Source organism: Myodes glareolus, chromosome 21 (genome assembly GCF_982192425.1).
Source record: "Myodes glareolus chromosome 21, mMyoGla1.1, whole genome shotgun sequence".
Taxonomy (NCBI): Eukaryota; Metazoa; Chordata; class Mammalia; order Rodentia; family Cricetidae; genus Myodes; species Myodes glareolus.
In genome coordinates, this window is record NC_142046.1 from 28,088,431 (window position 1) to 28,115,278 (window position 26,848).

At 39.7% G+C, this 26,848-nt stretch overlaps 1 protein-coding gene across 13 annotated transcripts in view; it reads right to left on the reverse strand.

Moving 5' to 3' along the window:
• Positions 1 to 26,848, reverse strand: part of Qtman (queuosine-tRNA mannosyltransferase) — a 338,666-nt gene that overhangs the window by 43,426 nt on the left and 268,392 nt on the right. For 11 of the 13 annotated variants that reach the window (XM_085681193.2, XM_085681192.2, XM_048425789.3 and 8 more), the window contains one exon: positions 13,601 to 13,948. The exons of the other annotated variants lie outside the window; for them this stretch is intronic. In XM_085681193.2, coding sequence (XP_085537319.2) covers positions 13,601 to 13,948 — 348 coding nt within the window. The remainder of the gene's footprint in view (positions 1 to 13,600; positions 13,949 to 26,848) is intronic. 13 annotated transcript variants of the gene reach the window in all.

Here is a 26,848-nt window from a genome sequence, read left to right on the forward strand (position 1 = left end):
GTACTGGAATCATTCCCACACAAGGAAGGAAGAAGCGCTTCTAGCCCTGAGGTCTCATAAGACCCTTTCGGAACATGTGAGGACCAACCTAAGGATCTCCCACTAGGCTGAGCTTCTTAGGGCTCCAACACTGGGCATCAAGTCTTTGCCACTTGGTCACATACCATGTTCCACATGAAACCACTTATTATTATCAATCTTTTGAAAGCAATGTGCAAATGAAAATAACAAGTGTATAGGCAGAAATACTTTTATACGTCTGAAACTATATTCTTACTGTCAAAATTATACATTGCCATTTTTTCTTTTCTTGGGTTTTGCCAATCAGTTTTCAGTTGACAGCCATTGCATACGTGGTTGTAAAATGCACACATATTCTGTAATGCTGAAGTCTAATAAGCAGTTGAGTTCCTCAGAGCTACTGTGCTAAGAGCATGGAATGTCCACACTGATTATACCAAGCATGCCTCCTAATGCAATCTTGGGTGTGACAGACTGTCTGGAATGCAATCCCCTCTGCTATCTACCCATCAGTCAGACCCTGAGGGGCTATGATAGACATCAGACATGAACACTGGAAGACAGTGAAGGGTTTTTGTGCCCATTGAGCTTGAGGCAATGCAGAATCTCCCAGTAGTGGGAAGCTGGTGGAATAGGCTGCTTACCTCTGGGTAGCAAGAAGCAGCAAGAAAGAAGACAGGCCTTCTTTATTATTCAGGCCAGATGCTTAGATTATGTGATGGTGCTGCCAGAATCAGGGTGGTTCTTCTCCAGTATTAGAATTAGACTGCTGGAATTGCCCTCACAGGTCTCGAGTCCATTTTACCGTATCTGCTTGTTTAGAACCCACCCCTGCTTTAGAGTCTTCATGTGAATAGATGATGAGATAAATTTTTTTGTGTCTGGGTTACTTCCCTTAATATACTTCCCTTTAGGTTTATTCATGATGTCACAAATGTCAGGATCTGTCCTTTTTTATTGCTAAATAATATTTCATAGTGTATGAACACTCATTTTCTTTATCAGTCAGTTAGGTTGATTCCATATCTTAGCTATAATAAATAAACTGATTTGATTTTCTTTGGACTCACAGTCAGTAATGAGATTACTGGATCAAATAGTAGTTTTATTTTTAATTTTGTGAGGAACTTTCATCCTGATTTCCATAATGGCCATACTAGTTTACATTCCTACCACAGTATAGAATATATATTCCATTGTAGTCAATGTTCTATTGCTATGATGAAACACTATGACCAAAGCAACTTGGGGAGGAAAGGGTTTATTTGACTTATACTTCCATATCACCGTTCCTCATCAAGAAGTCAGGGTAGGAACTTAAAGGGCAAGAATCTAGAGGCAAGAGCTGATGCAGAGGCCATGGAGAGGTGCTGCTTACTGCCTTGCACATCATGACTTGCTCAGTCTGCTGTCTTGTAGAAACCTAGGACTTCCAGCCCAAGGATCTCCAGAATGGGCTGGGCCCTGCCTCATAAATCACTAATTAAGAAAATTCCCTACATGCTGCCTACTCCGAGATCTTATGAGGTGTTTTCTCAATTGAGGCTCCCTCCTCTCTGATGACTCTGACTTGTGTCAAGTTGACATAAAAGTAGCCAGTACACATTCCCACCCTTTTCTTTACATTCTGGCCAATACATTAGTCTAACTTGGGTTACGTGAGAGCTCCTTGTGGTATTGGCTGTGTATGTCTTTAGTTTAGAACTCTTCAGGCTACCAGGTCATCTTTAAATCATGTGATTTATTTTCTTGCCATCTAGGTACCACCAGTATTATTCAAAAGCTCACAGCATCCATCTTGTTTAAAATGGAAATAATTTGTGATACTTACAGTGTGAGTGCTTGATGTAAAATGTTCATAAAAAAAAAACCCTTCAATCCAGGTTTAGTAATACCCTAACAGTCATACAATGAGAAGCGACATTTGGTAGCCTTTTATAGACTTCATTTACAAGACAGCCACTTAGAAGTGTTTGTTCTGTAGTTTAATTCCATTTTTTTTTTGCACAGTATGTACTTGTTTTGGTAGGCTGAAAATGGAGACAAAAAAAGATAACTTTATTTAGCTGTATCGTTTCTTTTCTTATTCTAGCAAGTTAAGGAAAATGGATTTTAACCAATAGCAGATAGTGGGGAAGTGCAACAGTCCTGTCTGTATAAGCTAATGAAGAGGTTGGTTTAATTCACTAATAAAAATAGCTAATGCTGATTTATCAGGGCTTTTCCCCCTTTCCAGGAACTTGCGCAATGGCTTGTTTTCATCTATCGTCTTCAGTCCTGTAACACAGACAGCACTATCTCCCTCCTCTAAAGAAGGAAATGAAGTCAGACAGCAGACAACCTGTCTTCAAGCATGATGCTGATGACAGTCACAACTAGGGCTAAGACAGAGACCAAAACTTTAAGCAGGGCACAACTGATAGACTCAGGATAAACTCAATGTTTATAATCAGGAAGCTAAAATTTAAATTTAAAATCTAGCATATTAAAAGTTCCCTAAAGAAATTGTACATGTACTGCTGATAACTTCTGGGTTGCCATCTTCTGAATGACACTTGAGTATCAACTTGCTACTGGAAATATACACTTGCAGGGTGAAAACATCTAACTTAATAGGTGCAAATGAAACATTTAAAATCTTTTCTTTCCCAACTGTTCACCACCTCACTAAATAGCATCTTCACTGGCCCACTGAAGCTAAAATCTTCATAGCATATCCTGGCCACTTTTGTTCACTATGATTACGACGCTAGTGAGATCACCTGAGGCAGGTTCACAGATTACATGGTTTGCACATGTATAAAATCCTTGTAATAGCCAGGCTGGTAGAGATTTGACCAGTGGTTTTACCATACAGGGTTATCTGAGATTCCAAGTCAAGGGAGGCAATGTCATCAAGTGCTCTTTATATCTTGTTGGGAAGGAAGAGTAACACAAGAGAAGGTTTGTGAGGTTTTCTATCATCTAGGCTTAAAAGTAGCTCCATCACTTCTGATTAAACTGATAAAAAATCAATCAAGCTGCTGCACCAAATAGAGGCCAGAAAATGTGGTCCAGTGGTCTTCCCAAGAAAAAAAGAAAAGAATTTTGGGAACATCTACAGTTCTCCTCTTGTCTTCTCATTCTAGAGCTCTACTCTCTGGAGACATCTTTCTGAAACCAAGGACTGGTCCCAGTTGTGAAGATCACAGCTAATCTTGGGAACACTGTTTAGAAGCAGCCTCCAGGGTGCTATTTAGAGACACCATAGCATGCCAACCTGAGGATAAGCAACAGTGTATGCAATACTAACATTGAATGCCAATCCAAGGATAAGTGACAGTGTACGTAACACCAAGAGGGATGTGCCGAGTACTGCTTCCTAAGTAAATATCTGAAGACTTTAATGTGAGAAGAAAATGGCTTTTGACAGGTGAAGAACAATCCCAAGCACCACAGTAAAATTCTGTATCAAGTCTGTAAGGCTCAATCAATGTTTTTTCCCTTAAAATGAGTTTATAGCATGTGACTTTGGTTTAAGAGTAGAAGATGTTAAGTATTTTAGGGAACAGAGACTAGCGAGGACTCTTTTGCGTTTGTCTATGTTCACTAAGTCCCGGAAAAGAAGGATCTGGCAAGAGGAGGCTTTAATGAAGGCAGCAGAATAATGAAGACGGAACAGGATTCTGTACAATAAATCTTTTTCTACTATGCAAACATCCTACTTTCAACATAAAGGTTCTTTAAATAAATAAGAAAATAAAGCTTTAAGGGTCTTGATACATTTCTTATGAAGATATCAATTGAAAACACAGTCACTGAGTTTAATAAAAATTTCCAACCAGTGTATCTAATAAATGTTACTGATACTCAGCTTTCTGAGAGAAGAATGTTTCAAACCACCAGTCACTTGCCCAAAGTTTCTGTTTCTGAAGGTCATATAACTATGTAACTGCTTAATAAAAAAGAGAAGTCCCGCTAAACAGCCCAGGTCTTAGGGGCTTACATGCAGTGCTTTAGGTGAGGTATTAGCAAAGCTTATTTATTTTCATTTCCAAGGCTTTTATTTGCTCACTCCCTTGTGGCAAAACTGATTTCCATGATGATTCCCTTCTTAATTTTAATACCCTTTTTACTCATCATATAGACATAAGAATTCTCTATAAAATAATGAAATCCTTGCAAAGGAAATGAAGACAACTCAGAGTAAAGTATACTAGCTCTTTTTCAATTAATTGATCCACTGACATGCTCATGTAAGATTTTTTTTAAACCTAGGAATATAAGGTTAATTAACATAAAAGAGCCTCACTCTTCTAGATGCTGAATTTTGTATTTTACCCATGCTGCCTTAACTGCCTTGATTTCCCAGTAATGACCCAGTTCTCCTAATGAGGAACATTAACCCCTGGCTGTAGCTGTCCAGGACTTAATTGTCAACTGCAGCTGAAATAGGGGAGTTTGCCGATCAGCAGGTATGCACTATATTAACTCATGTCATTTCAACCCCTGATAAATAAATGTGTTGCTAAGGCAACAGGAAGATCAGCTCCATCAGTATCCTCCCCTCCCAGTAACCAGTGCGCTCCTGCACTCATTGGGAGGAAACTGCCTTTCACACCAAGCATAGGAAAAAAGGAAGGAAATTAACTGCATGTAACCATAATTAGAAGTAACATCATTCATCATCTTAGAAACATATCTAAATTAATGAAAAGGGACAGCATCGAAAGGCATGCTTTTGAAGAAGATTGTGACACACCATTTCCTTCAATAGGAGATGGGCACTGTGAGGCACTCACTCAAATGTGAGCACAACTCTCTCACATTTGCCTCTCTGTGTGAATTTTCTTTTTTTTGTTTAACCAACAAATGATGCTAAAATGAATAGCACTGAAAGAGCTAATTAGTTGCACAGCCAACAAAGACAATACAGGGGGGGGCAAACCTTAAATAACTTTTAATAGTCTACCTGGGAAATCTTTGGTGTAGTGAGTAAGGAAAAAGGAGACTGGCCACTGAGTCTCAGTCTGCATAACGCATAAAAGTCAGGATCACATTTACTTGGATTTTAGTAAGAGTTTAAGAAGTACTTTTAGAGGATGTTTCTAGCAATAGCGCCTGGATTCTGGTGAAGAAGTAGGTGGGCTTTCTTCGAGATTCACTTTCCAATGACTGAGAAATTACTTTGGGTTTTTTTTTTCCAAACACTAGTTCTTTTTGTTACTATGAGTTGTTCACTTTTAACAAACTCATGAAGGATTTTTATTTACAACTTCTATGGATACACACACACACACACACACACACACACACACACACACACACACATATGAACTGAATAGGAAACCATAGGCATTCTGAAAGCACTGCTGATCACATAACCACCTCCACCTGTGGTTTGGGATGCTGATTCCATTTATGTTTCCATAGTCATTCTCCTGCCTACTTGAGCAGGGGATAACTGATCACCAACTAGTAACTCTAAATGTTATTATCATCATTATTAGATCACTTTGACTACGTCCTCCCATGGAACTCACTCTGGGTTTATGTTATTGAAACAACAGCATTCACTCCAAAGTCTGCATCTTAACCCCAGAGGGCGTTGGCACTTAACATTTATGCTAAGAAAAAACATCATTTAAAACATGATGCAAATGGTGAGAAGGCACGTGAAAAGTGTGAAGTTCCATTCCATGTCTGTCTAGTACATGGAACTGGACAATGTACACAGTGCATGGAGCCATCTCACAGTCAAGGAAATTCACAGGTCACTAGAAAGGAAAGGCAAGCAATTCCATCCAGCTACATACCCATCCATGCACCCACCCACACATACCAGTGAGCCATCTATTTGCTAACTCACGCACTCTTCAACTGTAACAATTATTAAAGTATAATATAAGCATAACAGGAGACACAGGAAGAGGCAAAAGGAGGAACTGTCTTTAGTAGTTACATGTCTGTCACAAGCATATGAAATTCAAACAGCTTTGTAGTGACTGCCTGTCTGTGAAATGAGTCAAGTGTAGACAACTTCTTAACCACAGTAAGCAAGAAAAGGACAATAGGAACTTCAGTTAATGTTACTCCAGCGATAACAATATCAAAATAATATCAAAATAATAATGCTTATGGGACAAGTTGTTTATACTCACATCAAGTGTAAAAAGTGAAACACTCCTAAAAGTAATGACAACCTTGAGTTATATCAACTTAGTTTATATAGTCCAGTCTGGAAATGGTCAGCAAAGAGACTGTAAGCAGGTATTAGGAATTATGCATGGGAATTGGGTAGGGCTTCTTTTTTTGTCATGAAGTTTAGTACTATTTCCTACCATTTACGTTTTGCTGTACAACACTGTCATAGAATCATTTAGCAGTGACAAATTATTAGTTGATATATTATATAGTAATTTTAGGTAGTATCTGTGCCTTTTCAAAAAGTCTAGTAAAAATTCTTGAGAGACTTTTGATTTTTAAATGCTGCAAATTTGAAATTAGTAATGGATAGATCAAACATATAAACAAAATCTACCTCCCTCTGGAAAAGAAAATCTCTAGGAAACAATAAATCTCAACAAACCTTACTGATTTGAGAACGGCTATTCTCAACCAGAACAATATTTATGTGAGCTTTGACTGACGAATTGATGGATAAATACAAAACTGGTTGATGTGCTGAGCTCTGAGAATGGCTTATGGTACTAGAAGACATCTGTGGAATCATCTCTGTTTAGACAGTTAGAGGTCAGAAGAAAGCAGCTTCCTCTTCAATGCAGAAAGGCTACAGCCAAGTACACCAGGGAGCATATGGTCACCCACACGACCATTGTCACCAGAATTAGTATTCTGTGAGGGTCATTTTTATTTTGGGAAATGATTTCTATCTAATGTTAAAATTGAACACAGAATTCTTGTCTCTGAATACTAGCACTTGGGCTTCCTACTCTTGTGTAGAAAGCATGGCACCTGCACAGACCTGCAAGAACTTTCTAAAGTAAGGACCAGAAAAAAAAAAAAAAAAAAACCTGTCCCCAGTTGTTCTGGCAATGACAAATCAAGGCAAGACCTCATCTAGCAATCTAACATGCATCTTTTCAGATGTAGGCAACAACTTGGTTAGAAACGTTGTGCTTTAAAGTCCAAAGTCAAGAAATAAAACAGTAATTTATTTTACTACTAAGTATTAATGTATAAGTTCAGATTTTGCATCAGTTATTTTAGTTAGCGATCACCAAAGTCTCTAAAGATAAGGATGCCAACCCTTCTAATGTTAGGTAGGGTTAATGCTTACTCAGTCAGTCTCCTAGGTACATTTTAAATCCCGATAGTTAATTTTTGTCCTTTCTAAATTCATACCCTTAATTGTAATCAACTTTGCATGAATCAACTGATCACTATTCTATGGGAAGAGCTGCAAATGCCAGAACGCACATGAAAAGTCAAGATATTCGAAGGGGAAAGCCTGACTGATGGTTATCCCACAGTCCAGAGAGAGGGAAGGGAAAAATGTCATGTTTATCATTTTTTTTCTGTGTGCTTGTGCATGTGTTCACAAGCCCTGGTGCAAATGTGGAGGTCAGAAAAAAAACTTCTGGAATTGGATCTTTCTTTCTATCTTGTGGGCTCTGGGGATGGAACTTGAGTAGCTAGGTTTGGTGGCAGAAGCCCTTTGCTGCAAAGCTACCTCGGAGGCCCAACTGGGAAATGTTACCCAGAACTACTCTAATAACTTCAAGCTCCTCAACACACCCACCCCACCTTTATCTTTCTCAACCAGAAAACACTTCTTAAGGGGTACTCAGGAGTTTTATCACAGCTATCAAGACTATGGTTTCCTAACCACTTAATTCACACGGAGATAAGTTCCCTTTTGTCTGAGTTTTTTCATATGTGACAAAGACTTGTGTACTAAGTCAATTTGCCAATTACTAAGACAAAATCTGTAATTAGAATACAAAAAGTATACAATACAATATCTTAAAATTCAGAGTCAGAAAATTTAGGCTCACGAGAAGGAAAATTTAAGCAATTCTCATGACTAGTTGCGATGATCACACAGCAGTTTGCAAAGATCGTGAATGTCCTAGAATGTTTAATTTCCTTTCCAGGACCCTTTAAGATCACAATATTTTTTGACAATAATCCTAAGATACAATTTGACTTTTTTACTGTGTGACACTTGCTCTTATGCAATAAAAGCGGCTGTGCTGAGCACAGCTCAGAGCAATGGAAGCACACTGAATTAGCGCTAGCCTAGTTTCCTCCATCTGCCTTTGCAGCAAAAGGAAAAAGACCAAGCCAAAACAAAATACATTTGTTTCATTTAAGAATGTGCTTGGGGATATAGTAAAAACTGCTCATATTAGTTATTGAATCTCTCCAATAAATAAATGTCTTTTAAAATTTTCTGTGACACAATTAGAAATGTTTACGAGACATACATAGATCTAATCTACATGGGAAGTACAAAAAGACAAGATCTCCTGAGAAAATTGGGAGCATGGGGACCTTGGGAGAGGCTTGAAGGGGAGGGGAGCAGAGAAGAATGTACAACTCAATAAAAATCAATAAAAAAGAAATGTATATAAAAGAACTTTCATGCAAATTAAGATACAACTATCTTTAGGATGAATATTTGTATGAATGCTTGACATAAGAGATAAAACAGCTTCTTTCTTTAGCAAAGAGTTTATCTGAATGAACGCTAGACACACCACTGATAATATGACTTGAGTATAGCAAATATTTTCAAATGCAAACCATGTGAAACTAGTTTTTAAAGAAAATAACTAATATATACGCTTCCTATCATAAATTCTAGCTTTTAAATGTCCGATAGAATTTTGGTGAAACTGTAGCTATACCAAAAGCTTAAGAGCTTTCGAAAACTCAAGCATGTTTCTTAGATTCATAGTGACATCCCAAAATCACATGATGAACCATGTCAACACACAGCAGACCTGAATTATTCTGTGAGTCTCTCTTTTCCATGTGACCTATACACAAAGCCCTCCCAAAAATCTATTCACTTCACAGGGAATAGACAATGGATATTGTGCTGGCTCCAAATTCCACAGTGCAATTAACCTAAAACAAACCCTTCTTGTCTGCTATAGCATCAAAGAGCATCTACAATATGCAGAATAGGCCCAACAATACTCCTTTCAAGGTGACAGCTCTACAAGGCAGACTCTTCTTCACAATCTTCTACTGAAACAACACATTGCAACAGGTACAGGGATGTGAATTAATGTTATTCTTTACTAGTATTTTTTATTTTTGAAATTATATTTTTCACAAAACATGATTTGTGTTAGTATGTGCTTTAATGTGTTCTTGTCATTTAAAATGACAATGTGACCTGGGTATAGTAGTTCTTGCCCTATCACAGCACTCACAGTGCTCGAGGCAGAGGAAGGTGGATCCCTGCAAATTAAAGGTCAGCCAGAGCTACAGGAGATTCTGTTGTAAACAAACAAACAAAGGAAAAGGACAAAAAACAAAACAAAACAGAACAAAACACAATGTAGACAATGTGATTTACAGACTCTTCCTCAGTTTTCAGGTCTAAAACAGTAAATACTTGTAGGCATAATCGAAACAAAAGTCTTTGGTGTCCTACCAATTTTGTAAAATTTTACTGTTACAATGAGAGTGTGTGCATTTGTGTGTGTGTGGGGGTGGACAAGCACATGTATGCACAGAGGACAAAGGACAACCCTCCTTCCACATTTTCATGGGTTTGGAGGAAAGAACACGGGTCACCAGGCTTCCTGTGTCAGAGCTTTCACCCCTGAACCATTTCCCTGGCCCTCTAATTTTAGGAGTGTGAGTTGGAGGAGAGGGGCCTGGACAAGGGGGAGCTTCCACTGTGTTCTAAACTTGTTCTGACTCTCCACCTAGCAGTATGTCTTTGTGCCCACTATGATACAGAAACATTTACATAAAGATTGGAAGCTGGTATGATGCTTTACTATTTGGAAAGAAACAGCTTAGAAAAACAAGCACTGCCAAATGCAGTGTTTTTCACAGGTCTTTCTCTAAGCCATTTCTATTAGCAGTGCCATGCTACAGATGTTTATAACAAGACATTAAAGACTGGGTAGAAAGGAGAAAATGAATCAGACTGCAGAGAACCCAGGAACTCTGCTAAAATACTGTCGGTTATTTATCTACTGTCAGCACAGGTTGTACACTATAATCCTTGACAATCTCGGCTCAGGAAGACGACCAAAGGGGGTAAACCTTGTGTTTAAGGGGCTGCTCTCATGCAGACATTTTAACACAGATACAAAACCAGAATGTATCTTCTAAAAATGTCACTTTTGATTTTGATACATATTTTACCAAGGAGGATCTACATTTGGTTGATGTACTACAAGTTATGATAGACGCTGACATTGTGTTTGAGACCACTCATGATGCCAGTATGGAAGAAACTCTGTGAAGTCACCATCACTTCATTTCCAGTTAGCTACAACCACTGCATGATTTCATGATATATTTCTTATGACAAGTTTTATGACAGTGTTATCTCCCCTGTCCATTTCTCATTTATGCATATTCTTTCCTGAAGCACCTCTCTGGAAAATGCGTATGGCCAATCAAAAATGCAATGGACAGCAGAGCTTCCCATAGCTACGTAGAAGGAACACACAAGTTAAAGTGCTCAGGTTCAGACAAGGGCACACATAGTGAGCCTAAACACGGAGGTATGAATGAACAGGGCTGCACAGGAGACCCAGACAGCTCTGCTCACTTCTAGTGAGATCTTGCTTTCCTTCACAACACCATTCATAGTGATAGGTCAATGATGGGATTTTCAGCCATACAATTGGAAATCTAAATGAATGTGTGCTTGAAGCTGGGGATGAATGCTGAACCAGAGTCTTAATTTTCTAATTCATATTCACCAATTAAAAATAAACTGGATTTTTATGAGCAAATTTACATAAATCAGATGATAAAGCACCTACCACTAAAGGGTAGGAATTCAGCTCCCAACATTTGCATATATTCTCCTAAAGAAAACATAGGCATTTTAGCTTTTCATTGGAGAGTCTTGCTGTGCCGGAACTCTAATGGGCTTAGAACAGTAAATTTTGAAGAAACTGATTGCTACCCCTGTAGCTAGTAAATGTCTGCCTAGACCCAGTGGCATTTGAAAAAAGTGTTTTATCATAAAATTATCCCAGCAGAGTCCATTCTGCAAGATAGCATCATCATCATCATCATCAGTACTCCATGCAGGACCCAACAGCTCTGGCACAATATTGCCAGTCATTTATCTGTTGTCAGCACAGGTTACACACTGTAATCCTTGACTGCCTCGGAATTAGAATGTCTTTGATGTCCCCACAAGAGTTTTTTGCCCGAAGGCTTTACCAATGCTCGGCGGCTCAGTGTTTATTCCTCCTAATCTTCCTCTCATCTCCAGGCTAGCAGTGACAGATGGTTATGGGCACACAATAGTATTAAGAGTTTGATATTTTTTTTATGCTGTGCTCTCTGTACAACAAATAGCTATCAGACGCGGGCCAGAGAGCTGACATGGCTCGCGTAGGTAATGGCAAACAAACAGCTCGGGTTGATGCTTTCTGTCATTTCCCCTCCTAACCCTGCTTGTTTTCATTGTATACTCTCAAAGGTAAACTATATTAACCTTATAGACTGTTATTAAAAAGATATATCTATATGAGCATAAAGTGCTTTTCTTTTTTCTTTTTCTTACTCTTTTGATTATGAAAGTAATACTGCTGACATATTGAACAAATATCGAATGTCAACATAAATTTTTAGTGTGTGATAATATCCCCTTCATATAGCTGTGTGTCAGGCGGGAACCCGTGGATGATGCATAGCAGTAAATAACCCAAACAAAATTAGTTCTCTTGTCAGCTTCTACCTTGTATGTCCCCAGGCATCAGTAAAATTGACTGCACGCTAGATTTTCAAAATTAGCCCTAATGTTAGCTATGTGTCTGGCAACCTCCAAGTTTCCAATGTTCTACTATATTACCCGTAAGGATGAATGTGTTACTTTTATATTTTGGCATTTACTCTTGCTGATGCGGCTTTTTTCCCCTCTTCTCCAAATTAAAAATAATTTAGCCTTAACAATAAGAATGTGCACAAACATCATGCTGCATCTCTTTAAGCAACTAACTTTAGGCAATTAAATTAAATTAAAGCAAAAATATACAAAGGAAGAGAGGGAATTATTCAATTTAATATTGTTAATTTTATTAACATAGCTCTGCCTAATTTTATGCAAAGTATTGAATAACACGGTTCTCAATCTTGCCTCTACACTGGTGTTTTATACCCAGTTTCCAAATTATTGAACATTTTTATGAAAATCTAGAACCAAACTTTTAAGAATTGATTTTCTTGTAATAACTATTCACTTAGAAGCAAAGGTTAATGGAACAAGAGAGATTTTCAGAAGCTGGTAAATGAGGATGTGTATTTTACCTTCAAAGAGGGTTCATTTCATCCTGACCCACGGCATCTCAAATCACATGAAAGGATACTGAGCCTTGTGACATTCTGAGTACAACATGAAGCTGGAAGGGTGACGGTGAACAAACAGTCCCCAAACTGCATCTCCTAACAACGGTTAGCCCCTAAATTTCAGGTTCATGCATTTAGAATCAAAGACAAAATCCCTTTAGGTACCAGATGCTGTAGATCAACTGGGAGAGCTTGAGGAGTTTTAATGTGCTTGGAGGCAAATCCTGGGCAAAGGCGCCTTCCTGCCGGTGTGTGTGCTTATTACTTCACCTGCAGACAGTTGCTTCAATCGGACCTAACGATCAGCCCAGCACTGCTGCAATAAAGAGGCCATAATCTGTAGGGGAAGCAACTCAAATCAGGCCACATGCAGATTAAACTAACTGGGAGGAATAAAAACTAGATTAAAATATTCATGCCTAATACCAGAAGATTATCAGGACATTTTACCTCCTTAAAGCCTAATTTATAGAAACCAGGGCTAGGTTTATGAGTTTATATTTGGTGGGATTATATGCTGCACTGACTTTCCTGTAATGAGAAGAAATTCAGCTAGACAGTTTGTCTAGCACAATACAAAGGCATCTGATAGGAGGTAGATGGCTTCCCGTGCACTAATACACTATGACAAGCAAAGGGAAGCTGTCCAGTTGACACTGGTCAAAGTAAGAGTAAAGAATGGAAATTATTGCATGAACGGTGATGCGGTTTATTGATGTCCATATGTGAATTAATTCTGGATTAGCACTCTCTGTGAGTGTATAATGGCATCTGATTTTTCTACTTTGAAACTTCTTGAGTAAGATTTGATTTTCTAAATGTGTCTGGCTGCTATTGCTAGTTGAACAAATCATTACAAACGTCTTCTGTAATCCACATATAAAGTAAAAACACAGCAATTAATGTACAGCTGTGAGCAGTGCTGCCTTGGTTCTGTGCTAGTGTATAACTATGTGAAACTCTAAGTGCAAATTCAAGTGATCTTTTTCTTTAGAGGCTACAAGCACAGCAGATTGGAAAGCCCACCATTAGAACCCATTTTGTAAAACTTTTAGTAAACTGGCATGTCTTGACTTACCACCTGTGAGGCCATGTGATATGCAATGGTCTCTGCTGATCATGAGCTCCACACAAAAGGTTGCTGGGATCAATATCTAGACAGTTGCTCATAGGAAGAAAGCCGGAATTATCTTCTGACAAACTTGACTTCTCCAAGCCTGGTTTCTGGATAGATGGATTGTCCAGGGTTTCCTGTCCTGCATCAAGGTCAGGGTGTTCCTCAGACTGTGATTTAAAATTCTCCAATAACTTCTTAGAATCCCTCTGCTCTGGCTGGAAAGGAGGCATCACGGGCAGAGCAGCAACACCATTTCCATTAAGGCTGAGCATCCTCCTTAAGTGGGCTATTTTGTGCTTGGGCATGAATCTGTTACAAAAAGGGAATGCAATATGTTTTTTTGTGAAAAAGAAAAAAAGTAAAACGAGTCCCTTGCCTTCCTGTAAGGACACAATGACGACATACCAAACTAGAGAAAGCAAAGATGATATGACAACAGTCCTCAGGAAAAAGCAGCAAGTATTAGTCACCAAGAGAAAGCTCAAAGGTTTGAAGTTGGTCAAATTGTCCCTGAGAAGTTTCCAAAGAGGTTTTGTGGCTACAAATGCGTGTGGCACACACTGTAGATCACGAGGCTATAGATGTACTTTATTATTTGCCACTCATTTGTCTTTTTGGATTCCTATTTTGTGTTTTTCAGTCACTCCATGTCTTAGAGCATTTATTATTCATTGACAATGTTTGAAACTTCCTTTGTTAACTCTACTTCTGTTCATGTGGCTGCTTTGTACTCCTGGGAACCTATACATGCCTTCTATTAAATTGATCAGTCTGATATTTCCTGAAGTATATTTTACTCAATTTCATTTCTATGTTTTCCTATAATGCTTTTTGTCAAACAGAGTTAAATATGCTACTGATTTTCAAAGAACCAACAAAAGCCTTTAAAAACAAAGTCATAATATAATGTACAATCAAAGAGTCACCGATACCATTATAAGATCTAACCTCAAGGTGATATCCATCTCTGGGGACCAAACCACAAGTACTTAGAGTGGGAGAAAGGTGAGTGAACAGCCAACTAACCTATGTTGGCAACACTTTACACACAATAGACACCTTAACTTTCGAAACTGGGGAATAAAAGAGTATTCTTGACTTACAGACCAGTAAAGGCTTAAAAGAGGACTTTATTGAAAGATTTTACAGGTCAGGAAAGTTCTGCATTGAGAGGATAGTAGAGAGCATGAGAGGAAGAGGGTCTCATCTGCAAATAGCACACAACCTAGAGTCCTGGATGCAGGTCTGGAGGAGCTGCCTGGGCTGGGTGACTGAACTCTTGGAATTCTGTAAGCCCATTCAGAGTCTAGGTCACTACCTTAATAGTGGAGCCAGTGAATAAATAGGGAATACATGTACTTATAGGTAGGCAGGGAAGAAACCTTCTGGAAGTAGAATAAGGAACCCAAGTGGAGAAAGAGATTTTGAGAGAGCAATGCCACACTCCAGAGATGAACCGAAAGCCTTTCTCCACAGGATGTGTAAACAGAAGCACGAGACCTTTCAGAGGGCCTGGAGGACGGCTGCTCAGCACTTGGACCAGTCCCATGCTGATGGCTGCTAATGCTCAGAGTTTCTGCAGGTGGAAGAGGCAGAAACCCTGCAGAAGACAAGGGTTGATGAGTGAGAGAGAGGCAGGGGGCAGGTGGATAAAGGACTTAGGACTATTTCCCAGGGGACACTTGCTAAGTAAACAGGTCGGGTTCTGAAGACAGGAAAGTCTTGAGCAACAGAAGAAAATATTGTAATATACGATGAATGGCAGGATTTATTGAAAAGGGATGGTTTGTAAAAAATGGTTTGCAGGAAAAATGGCTTTCCTGCAAAGCTGAAGGAAAGAGGAAAGGAAACAGAAAAATAAAACAACAAAACAAAACCTTTCAGATACCAGACATGGAATCTGAAGACTTACTTCATGAAGTCACTGGTTCAGGCCCCTTATTTCAAGCAAGGCTAACAGTGGCGGAGAGGAGAATTACAGACATACACATGTATACATATATGCCTCCTGGGGGAGAAGGACGGGCAGAAACAATATGCAGTGAAAGATATTAAAAACAAACACACAAACACAGGTGCACTGAGGAGTGAAGACAGAGCTTACGGAACAGGGAGAGAGCGTTAACTGGGCCTAAAGACAGGTCTGATGAGCAACACTAGAAAGCATAGGGAAGTGTAAGTGAACTGAGTAGCCTTTTTATAGCACACCATGGAGATTCTAAAATCAAAAAATGTCTCCAGGGAGTCTTAGGTTTGTTTTATGAAGCCTGATATCTATTCTGATTTCTAACAGGTAGAGAAGAGCCAATGAGATTTATGGAACACCTTCCTTCCCAGTGCTAAGCAGATGGCAGCACATACAGAGAAGGTGCAAATTATGGTACCAATTCTACAAGTACCTTAATAAAATAATATGATTTTTGATTTAAAATGGGAAGAAGCCTGGGCATGTATAGACTGTAATTCTACCTCAAAAGTGCAGAAGTTTTAAAGGAACAAATGAACTTACCTTCTTCCTAAAATAAATTCAACATATGAAGGGTATCAACAGTTCTCACTGTGTGCGCGCGTGTGTTTGTGGTGTGGTGTGGTGTGTGTGTGTGTGCATGTGTGTGTAAGAGAGGGAGGGAGTGGGGGAAGGTGAAGGGAGAGACAGAAACAGAGACAGATTTTTAACTTCTGGACAGAAGGACAAATGGTAAGAGAAGGAGCCTCCAGCCTCAGCCACATCTGAAAAGCAGCAGAAATGTAAGTCTACTGTTTATGCAGATAAAGAACGACAGCAAAACGAAAAGAGTACAACAAAATTACAGACCAAGTATAAAGGATTCACAGTAACAAATCAATGGGCATTGAAACCACATCTTCATTTTTAGAAAACAGTATCGGGACCCATCTTACTCTATTAAAATCCATTTCTACTGACCAGCATGTGAGGCAAACTGCAATGAAAGAGATAGGAAATTGGCAAATGGGCTATAAACAATAGAGGCTGACAACAGACACGGAATTTTGTGGTGGGCAGGTTCTAGGTCATTCCACAGGCTCTCCAGACATTCTAAGGGATGATCAGACTCTCCTGCTAATACATCTGTGGCAGCTGCCTTGATAGATGGTAGTGAATAAGGACATGGAAGATGCAAGATATAAACTCAAAGAGCTTACACATCCCACACACCCATGAAATCAGAACCAATCCTGAAACAAGGATGGACATAAGGAAAATGTCACTGAAAACACTCTGACCTGGCCTGATAAGCAAGTGCTGACATGCCAGGTAAACAGCACCTGAGTTCTGGGTCTTCCTGCAAAGGTCTCTGTGAAATGCTGGTTTCACTGGAATCCCTGACAACTGTATATGTTTGAAAATTAGAGAGATCTTAGAAGAGCAATAATAATGATTAAGGCAATGGAAGTGTTGATTTATGAGGACAGATTAAAGGAGCTAAATATGAATGGCTGGTGCAGTGACAACTAGACGGACACATAATAGGTGTCTCTAAGGAGAAAGAATAATTATTTAGCCTGGTACAAGGGGGTATAACTAGGAATAATGAGATGAAATTAAGAATAGAAAATTTTAAGCTGAATTTCAAGAAAAACTCCCTGATGGTATAATTTATTAGCTCATAGAATAAATTCCCCATGGAATGCTAGAGCTAGGGAAACTTAATAATTGAGCTGGACAAAATACCAATAAATAACATAGATAACAATCCAGTACTTAGAAGAAGGAAGTTACAAGCAATTTTCCCTTATTTATACATCTTTTCACATTTTTTAAACAGTCTATTCATTATAGTGATTGTCAACCAACGAAATACTTATGTATTACCTGAATTTAACAGGATGCCTCCTTTAGTTCTGGTAAGTTAAAAACACTATTCTCATATACTTTGCAGTAAAAGTGATAGCAGAAAATACAACACATTTTAACTACTTTATTTATAAAGTAGTTATAATACTAGTAGCCAATAAAACTGGCTGTTAGGTAGACTGGACAAATACGTTAATCTGAAAATCAAACAAAACAATATCACTCACCACCCCACACAACCTGAGTCTCTGTGCCCTGGAGCTCATATTTCTATAGGCATGTTTATGCAAACAATTTACTGCCATAATAGAAATTAAAAACAACACCCTTTCTGCCTTTCTGGATGCAGTTCTGTGGTCAATTACTTCTCATCAATACCAAGTTCAAACAGGCATAATACTAACAAGCAGTTTGCTTCATAATAGCCACCACTCTAATTAACCCATCCAGAACATTCTTAACCAGGCGCTATTTATAATCTATAGTTAAGAGACGCCTGGCAGTAGACTGCTCTTATGCTTTAAAAATACCTTAGAGATGGGCTGACATAGAAATGGACAGAATATCCTGGCACTAACCTATAGAGACTCTGAAAACAGGCTCAAATCCCAAGCTTACATCCCTCCCTCAACTCCATTTCTGGTAGAGCTGCCAATGAGAAGAGAGTGAGAAGGTTTTGAAATTAGCAGAGAAGAAAAGACAAAAGAAAAGACACGACCTGCCTTTGAGAGCAAGTACCAGGAGCCTCTCGGAAGCACTGTCAGGAACTTTCAGGATCAGTTACTACACTCACTCCCACACTTCTGCTCTGTTATGAGCCAGAGGACTCTTCTTTTTAACTTTCCCCCCAATAATGGCCAATTTATGACAGAGTCTCCTTTCTTGAAGCCTCTTCTTTCAAAACCAAATCTTTCCCATCTCTGTCCCAGGTCTCCAAACATTGTCACAAAGTCCCGAGACCATGCCAGGCAGTGTGTAAAGACAAGCTTGGCAAATGTTTTCTAGGTCTACATTGATATCCCTCTGTCCCACCCTTTCCACGTCCACACACACAAGTTCAGAGCGGAACGCGAAGTCAGTCAGGACAAGCCACAGGAATCCTCCTAAAAACCTCAGGGAATTTCTGCTAGCATGCAGAGATATATGTAGCTGACCAGGAGGGAATTCAAGAGGAAGGCACACTTCAAAGGAAGAAAAGGCAGCCAGACATGCATGTGGGAGCATACAATACTGAAGGGAATGTTTTGGTTAAAATGTATTCATGGGGAGATATACTACTTACAATTCTCTTTTTAATAGATTGTTAATAAAAAGTACTTATCTTAGTCATTTCCAACTGCAGAGTTTTAAAGACAAACAAGTAAAGGTATGTCTATGGACTGAAGTCTACAAGATAATGATTATCTACAGTCTTGCTTCAGCATAGAGATTGGAGAGGCAGGAGGTAATTTCTTTTTGTTTTTATTTTTCCATTCAATTATTTACACTTCCTTCCCTCCTCCCAATCCCCTCCCCACTCCCCCATACCCCCTTCTCCCTCTCCTGTCCTGCTTGTGAGGGGGCAGGGAACCCTCCCCTTTGAGAAGTCCAAGGCCCTCCCCCCCCTACATCCATATAGATTAGGGTCCCAAAAGCCAGAACATGCTGTAAAAACAAGTCCCAGTGCCTTTATCAATGGCTTCAGCCCTCATTGTCAGTCACAATCAGAGAGTCCGGTTTGATCACATGCTCATTCAGACCCGGTCCAGCTAGATTTGGTGAGCTCCCATCAGAACAGGCACACTGCCTCAGTTGGTGGATCAACCCCTCGCGGTCCTAACTTCCTTGCTCGACTTCTCTCTCCTTCTGCCTTTAACTGTGGCACCTTGAATTTTGCATGCAAATGGATGGAAATAAAAAACACTATCCTGAGTGAGATAACCCAGACCCAAAAAGATGAATATGGTATGTACTCACTCATTTGTGGACTTTAGCCATAAACCAAGGTCATTAAGCCTTTAGTTCACAAGCCCAGAGAAGCCAAATAACAAGGTGAACCCAAAGAAAAATATATATAGATCCTCTGGAAATTGGAAGCAAACAAGATTGCAGGGCAAAAGTTGTGAGCATGGGGGTGGGGGCAGGGGTGGAGGTGAGGTTGGGGGAAAGGAGAGGGGGGAGAGAGAAGGGAGAAGGGAAAGACTGGGGAGAGTTTTGGGGGAGTGGGAGGGTGGAGATGGAGGAAGGGCAGATATAGGAGCAGGGAAGAAGATATCTTCATTAAGGGATCCATTTTAGGGTTGGCAAGAGACTTGGTTCTAGAGGGGATCCCAGATGTTCAAGAGGATGTCCCCAGCTAGGTCCTTGGACAGCAGAGAAGACGTTGCCTAAACTGTCCTTGCCCCACTATCAGGATGATGATTATCTCAAATATCACCATAGAATCTTCGTCTGGCAACGGATGGAGATAGAGACAGAGACGCTCATCAGAGCAACGGACTGAGCTCCCAAGGCCCAGTTGAAAGGCAGGAGGTAACTTAACAAATGATGTAAAGCAGTGGTAAGGGAAGAGGAAAGGGCAGTGCAAATGACTAGTGGATCCACGTCTGAGTCAGGGGAGAGAAGGCGAACGCTGAGTACACAGTGGGGTTGGAAGCAGAGAGGAGAGAGGGATGAGGAGTGAGGTCTGTTCCTGCACATGTCTGCATTGGAAGGGCAGTGGTGGTCACCACTTTTACACAATTTGTTTCATGCAACACCAATTCTGTGGGACATCAGAAAAGGTTTCATGAGAAAACAAGCTTAGGAAATGCTGAGATAAACAACATTTATTCATTACAGGGCTTTGAAGGTTGCGCACTACCATGTGCTACACAAATGTTCATTCATCTACTCTTGAGTATACACTCTCTTCCAAACTTAGAGCTCCGTGGAACAAGAAACCTCTCAAATGTGGCATCCTCAGAACTAACGACTAATCCTGGAAACTCTAGGAAATGCTACTTGAGGCCTGAAGAAACATGCCTGAAAATCACGAGGCAGGAAGATGGGTGATGAATTGTCATACACCAGTGTTAGCAGGAGGATGGGGCCTTCAGTTGAGAAAATAATAACTCCCAAAGCAGAAACTATACACTGACGTTCTGTATTAGTAGACAATAATAGTAGGATAAATGAAAGAAATTATAGAACTTACAAAAAAGTGACAGAAAAAATATGGTTATACATAAATGACAGAAAAAAAAAACCATGTTCATCTAAGTGATTTCTGTGGATTCTTGGATTGAAAACAGCTTAAGGAGAAAGGAAACAGGAATAATAAATAAGTTATTTCTAAAACTAACCAGAAAGAAACATATACAGCTTAGTGATCTAAGCCCTTGGGTAATTTATAAAAAAAGCTATTCATTGTTACCCAACAATGTGTTGGAAATTAATTACAAAATTAACATTTTTTTTAGAATTTATCCACATAAGCAAATAGCAAAGATAATTAAAAGATCATGTTTGTCCACATATCTCCAATATATCACTTATATGGTGAGCAGATTTATATACTTTATAGTATACTCATGAAGCATAAAAGCAAACCACTAGACATAGAATTTGAACGTATACATATTCTCCCTTTACCTCCTGCTATGCTATCTTTACTAAACAGAAGAATCAAAAGCAAAGAAACCCATGCTAGTTACAATGGTATGTTTATAAGGCACAGCATCGAGCAGAAAGACCTGTATTCTTGGTTGGCTGTCTGGGGTATGGAGGCATGCTCTTTTTTTTTTTCAAAGTTTATTAAATTATAAAAGTTTTCATTTCCGCCCCTCCTCCCAACACCCTCCCACTTCCACTTCCCCCACTCCCTCTCCTCCTCCCTCTCCATCCCTAAGAGTAGTCAGGGTTTCCTGCCCTGTGGGAAGTTCAAGTTCCTCCCCCCTCCCTCCAGGTCCAGGAAGGTGAGTATCCAGACAGACTGGATCCCAAAAAATCCAGTATATGCAGAGGAAACAAGTCCCAGTGTCACTGTCAATGGCTTTTCAGAAAGACTCCGGGACAGCCACATCCAGAGAATCTGGTCACATTCAGAGAATCTGGTTAGATCACATGCTCGTTCAGTTCCAGTCCAGCTGGCCTTGGTGAACTCTCATTACATCAGTCCCCTTGTATCAGTGGGTGATGGCACCCATCACAGTCCTGATTTCTTTTTTCATTTTCTTCATCCTTCTGCTCCTCATTTGGACCGTGGATGGCTCAGTCCGGTGCTCCAATATGGGTCTCTGTCTGTATCGCCATCCAATGTCGGATGAAGGTTTCCTCTGCTCTTGCCTTCTTTGTTCATGTTCTCCTTCCTTCTGCCTCTCGTTTGGACCTAGGGAGCTAGGTCCAGTGTTCCGACGTGGGTCTCCGCCTTCATCTCCCTCCATCGCCAGATGAGGGTTCTATGGTGATAAGGCATGCTCTTTTTTACTGGGGATGACTAAGAGCAAATATTAACAAAATAGGTGGTACATATTCATGGAGGTTGTTTCAGTGTTGTCTGAACAGATCCAAGTCACAGACAAGTCAGTCACGATCCCACACACCCAGCACCACTGCTTTGGAGAAAGAGATGAGACACCGAAAAGCACTGTGATGGGTGAGGGTGGCTTTTTAATGTTTAATAATATTTGGTGCCTGAAACAAGATTTGTGACTAAGGCAACATGAAATACTGACAGCAATCCTGAGTATATGGAGGCAAGAGAGCCTTACTTGGACAAGACAGATTGTGTAATAGGAAATGAGGATCCATAAAAATTAGTTACAGTAAAAAGTAACAAGAAGATACTCTTCTACTATTCACTGGCCCAAAAAATGTGTGTTGGAACTGCAAGAGGGTTTGCAAGCCCCATACAGGTCACACTGCTTAGTAAAGACATGTTCCTCCAGAGAAGACTCCAGAAAGAGACTATGGTCAAAGGATGATTTCCTGATAGTCCCCTTTAAATGGTAGATATAAAGCTGTTTGTTGTTTGTTTATTTATTTATTTATTATTGAAAATTTCCGCCTCCTCCCCTCCTCCCGCTTCCCTCCTCTCCCCCACTCCCCTTCCCCCTCCCTTTCCAGTCCAAGGAGCAGTCAGGGTTCCCTACCCAATGGGAAGGCAACCACTCTAAAAAACTGATGCCAATAGTGAGGATCATGATGACATTTCGTGTTACTAAAGGGACACTGAATATTCTGAGCATTCTTGCACAGGATTACATCATGCTTTTTTAAATTTTCATTCACATTATACTTTAGCCAACCATTTCAGATAAGCAGTTTAATGTGCTAACTTCATTTGTATATGAACTAAAGGTTTGTGTTTATGTCTTAGGAGCACATAAACTGCAAAAATCAAACAAATATATTCCTCCTTTTTTCATATAGTATTGTTTTCTGCTTTTTATTTTCCTTCCACTCTTTCTTTACTACCTTTCTTCTTCCTGAACTCCATAGAACTAGGAAGATAAGATCAGGAAAAGCGAAGCACCAGTTCCCATCCCTCAGACAAATACACGACATCAAAAGTTCATCCCCCATTCTTAAATATTATAATGCTAGGTACTGATTCACTCATGTTCTGATTATACTGTTGTCTAATATTTAAGTCACAGAAACCAGCCTTATCAAAATTAATATTATAAAATAGTGTTGTTAATTTTACATTCAAAGTAAGTGTTTAAGTTAAATATACAATATAATAGAAAATCAGAAACACCTGACATGCAGGGTCATCCTACAATATAATCAAGGTAAAGAAAGGTTTGAAAAGTCAGTGAAAACACTGAATATAAAAGGTTTAGAGAGAGAAAAAATTATCTACCACTCAAGCAAAATTACACATGCTAGATGGCAGGCCAAACGGCCGTCCATCCTTATGGAGCACAGTTTGGGAGGTGCTGCATTCAGGAAGGAACTGGGAGGGCTGCAGCAGAAAGCACATCTGGAGAGAGCGTGGTCCCAAGACTGCACCACAACAGGATGCTCAGCTCTAGTTCTGCCCTCACGAAGCTCAGAAGCTTGCCAGGTATCAGAGTGTGAGGTAGGCTGTTGCTACGGTTTGGATGTTTTTTCCAAAGGGTGCTGCAATTGAGAATTGGAGGTGATAGACTCACTGGGGAGATGGGTTTTAGGGGGAAAGTGTTCAGGTAATTTTGAGACCTGCCAAGGAAGACAGATTACAGGAGGTCCTTTGGTAACTTTGTCAAGGAACTACTATATAGAAGGCTGTATGCCTCACCCTCCCTCTTTCTGTTCTGGTTCAAGATGAGACTGTTTTTACACATATTCCCACCATATGTGCTACCATCTGCCATGCTTAGCAAAAGCCAATCCAATAGAATGTCTGATCTTGGACTTTGAACTTCTAAAACTGTAAGCAATATAAACCTTTCTTTGCATATGTTCGTCCCCTCAGGTATTTGATTATAGTAATGAAAAGTTAACCGACAGAACTGTAAGTAGGGAGGAAAATCACACATGCAAATGGATGCCCAGTGCATGACAGACATGGTTCAGAAAGGAAAAGTAAAAACAGCCAGAGCACTAATGGGTGGAGGATAGGCAAGAAGACACGGTGAAGAATGATGAAAGATAAGGTCTGGTACATCAGCAGGGGAGGCTTTTGCCCTTAATAATCTAAGCAAAGAGGCTAAAAACCCTTGGAGAAGTTTTGGGTCAGCAGGGGTCTGTATAAATACTCGAGCTGGGATATGAAGAACAGCTTAGGATAAATGTGGCAGAACCAACAAGAATATATAACCCCCAGTGCTGTTTGAATTCCCCTACAATAATTGGTGAAGGCAGAGACTCTTACATACAAAGAGGAAAAAGGAGGAAATGTCAATCGGGGGGGGGGGGAAGTCAACAGAATTTCAGGAGATGGAACGCAAATGGATAAGTGGTGCCTGAAAACATATGAGGCAGAACACGTGGCTCAGGAAAAGTGAGTATACATAGGTGTGAGGCTGCTATCCAAGAAGCTGCTCGAGGTGCCGTAGAAGCTCAGAAAGGATCAAGAATTGGCTATGCTGGGGTCCATGGAGGCACAGCTGCGAAGTAGAAGAGAGCATAACTGACAGTCATTCTGTGTACAGTTAATGCTAAAACCTCTTCCGGCAACCAGCTCTGCTGCCAGCCTCCATGTCAAGAGCGGAAAGGGTGATAGAGACCAGGCAAGGACCAGGCAGGGCAGGGGTAAGTCAAATGAAAGAATAAGAAACCCATTCCCCAATGGCTTTCTAGTAACTTCTTCCCATTTGATGCCCAGACAGCTTAAGATATGCTTCTAGGAGACTGTTCCAGCTTTTCTCTGGAAACCAACTGGACTGACCAAGAGAAACTCTTAGTAGTGACTCAAAAAAGAAGTTGACCTCTGTTTCACTGAAGAGAATAGTCACAAGTGAACAAATTCCAGCTCCAAAGAACTAATCATCTTTTGAGGTCTTGCTGTATAATATGAATGGATAGAAACGATACTAGAAAAACCATTTTAAAAAAGATTTAATCTTATGTGTATTTGAGTGAATGTTATGACTACATGTCCACGGCTACCCACAGATGCCGAAAGAGGTTTCAGATCTGAGTCACCTGATAAGTGTACTGGGAACTGAACTCTGGCCTTCTGGATGAACACGATGGCTCTTAAATAAGAAGCCATCTCCCCAGCCTCTGAGGAAAACTTTTAACAGAAAATAAACAAGACAAAGGAAACAAGTGGATAAATATAACTCAGAGAAAAAACTGTAACAATGTGGAGAACAGAAGGAAACAGAAAAATTCTATGGTAAGTGTCATAATACTAACATTTTACATCCATGAGAGGAAAACCCAAATATAATAGGAAGGGTATTCAAAATCAAACCAAACCAAAACTAACAATTTGAAATATTATAGGGGTGGGGAGGGTAGTCCAGTGGTTAAAGTGCTGGCCAAGCAAATGGCTGGACAGGAGTGTGTAACCCCAGAGAACCATAAGAGATGACTTGACTTGTCAGTCCATCTGTAATTCCAGCCTACCAGGGTGGAGCAAAGGTACCCAGAACAAGCTGCCTAACAAGACGAGTCATATCCTTGAGCTCTGAGTTTGACTGTGAGACCCTGCTGCAACAAATCAGGAGGAAAAACGATTGAGAATAATTTCCATCATCAACTTTTGATCTCTACATGTCTGTGAATGTAGCACAGCCACACACAGTGAAAACAATGGAAACCACACACACACACACACACACACAACTCATACACATATACATGAGAAATTGAAAAAAGAAAAGAAAATTATATGAGGAAAAAATCAGTTGAAAGAATTGAATGAGAAAAACATTGTGGGGGCAATAAGCAAAGAAACAATACAATAGTTTTGTACTGATGAGATAGAGTGCCCAACTAAAGCAAGGAGAAGAAAATTCAGTTCAAGTATAACCATTTAATTGTTTCAAAATACTTTGGTAAAATTTAAAATTCTTGTACCTTTCTAGTGATGGTAGTACTCCTAGCACATGGCAGTCTGACCTACGTGAACATAGGGTAAAAACAAACAAGTCACAAAAACAAAACAATCCACAGAAATACGAAGAGAGCTAAATGAAGCAACATCCCAATAGCAAGAGGTTTTGAGGTAATGCATATTTTAAAAAAAAACCAAAAAACTCAAAATGTAAATGAGGAGGTTATGAGGCTTGGAGATGAAGTCTGGGAATAAGTATTTTGAAACATCTCTTGTTTTTTTCTAACCCTGTAAAGTGAAAACATGTATACTTTGAGAATTTAATAATCGATAGGCATTTGAAATAAAGATTTTTTTGAATACTAAATTTTCTATTTTTTCCTTCTTGATCTCTATTTGACATGCGATAGATTATTACCTTTCAAAATCTTAACATCTCTTTTCGACTTTCAATCTCTTCTTTCATGAAGAATGTGAGGAATTAACTTTCAGGCACTGCTCAAAAATGCCTGGGAAGAACTATAGACATACAAAAAAAAAACGGAGCCAAGGTAAGAGAATTGACTCCAGATTTGATCCCCCAGACAAACCACCAATAGTTTTTCCAATTCGGAGATGTTCATGGTATTGTGCAACCAGCATGTTTCACAGAGGGCACACCTAAATGCAAATGTTTTCAAGTTTAAGTTCTTAGGGGATCACAAACTGTAATAGTGTACTGTCTACAAGAAGTACTAGTGCAGTGGCGGCATAGACTCTGTGGGGGTAACAAGCAATATCTGATCTGACTTAAGGCCCACCCCACAAGGTGGAACCCAGACCTGACACTGCTTGGGGGATCAACCAGAGACTTGATATTTCAGGGACTGAGGATAAACTAAATATCACTGTTCTACTGAAGGAACGCAACAATAAAATGACTCCTAAAGACATTCTGCTA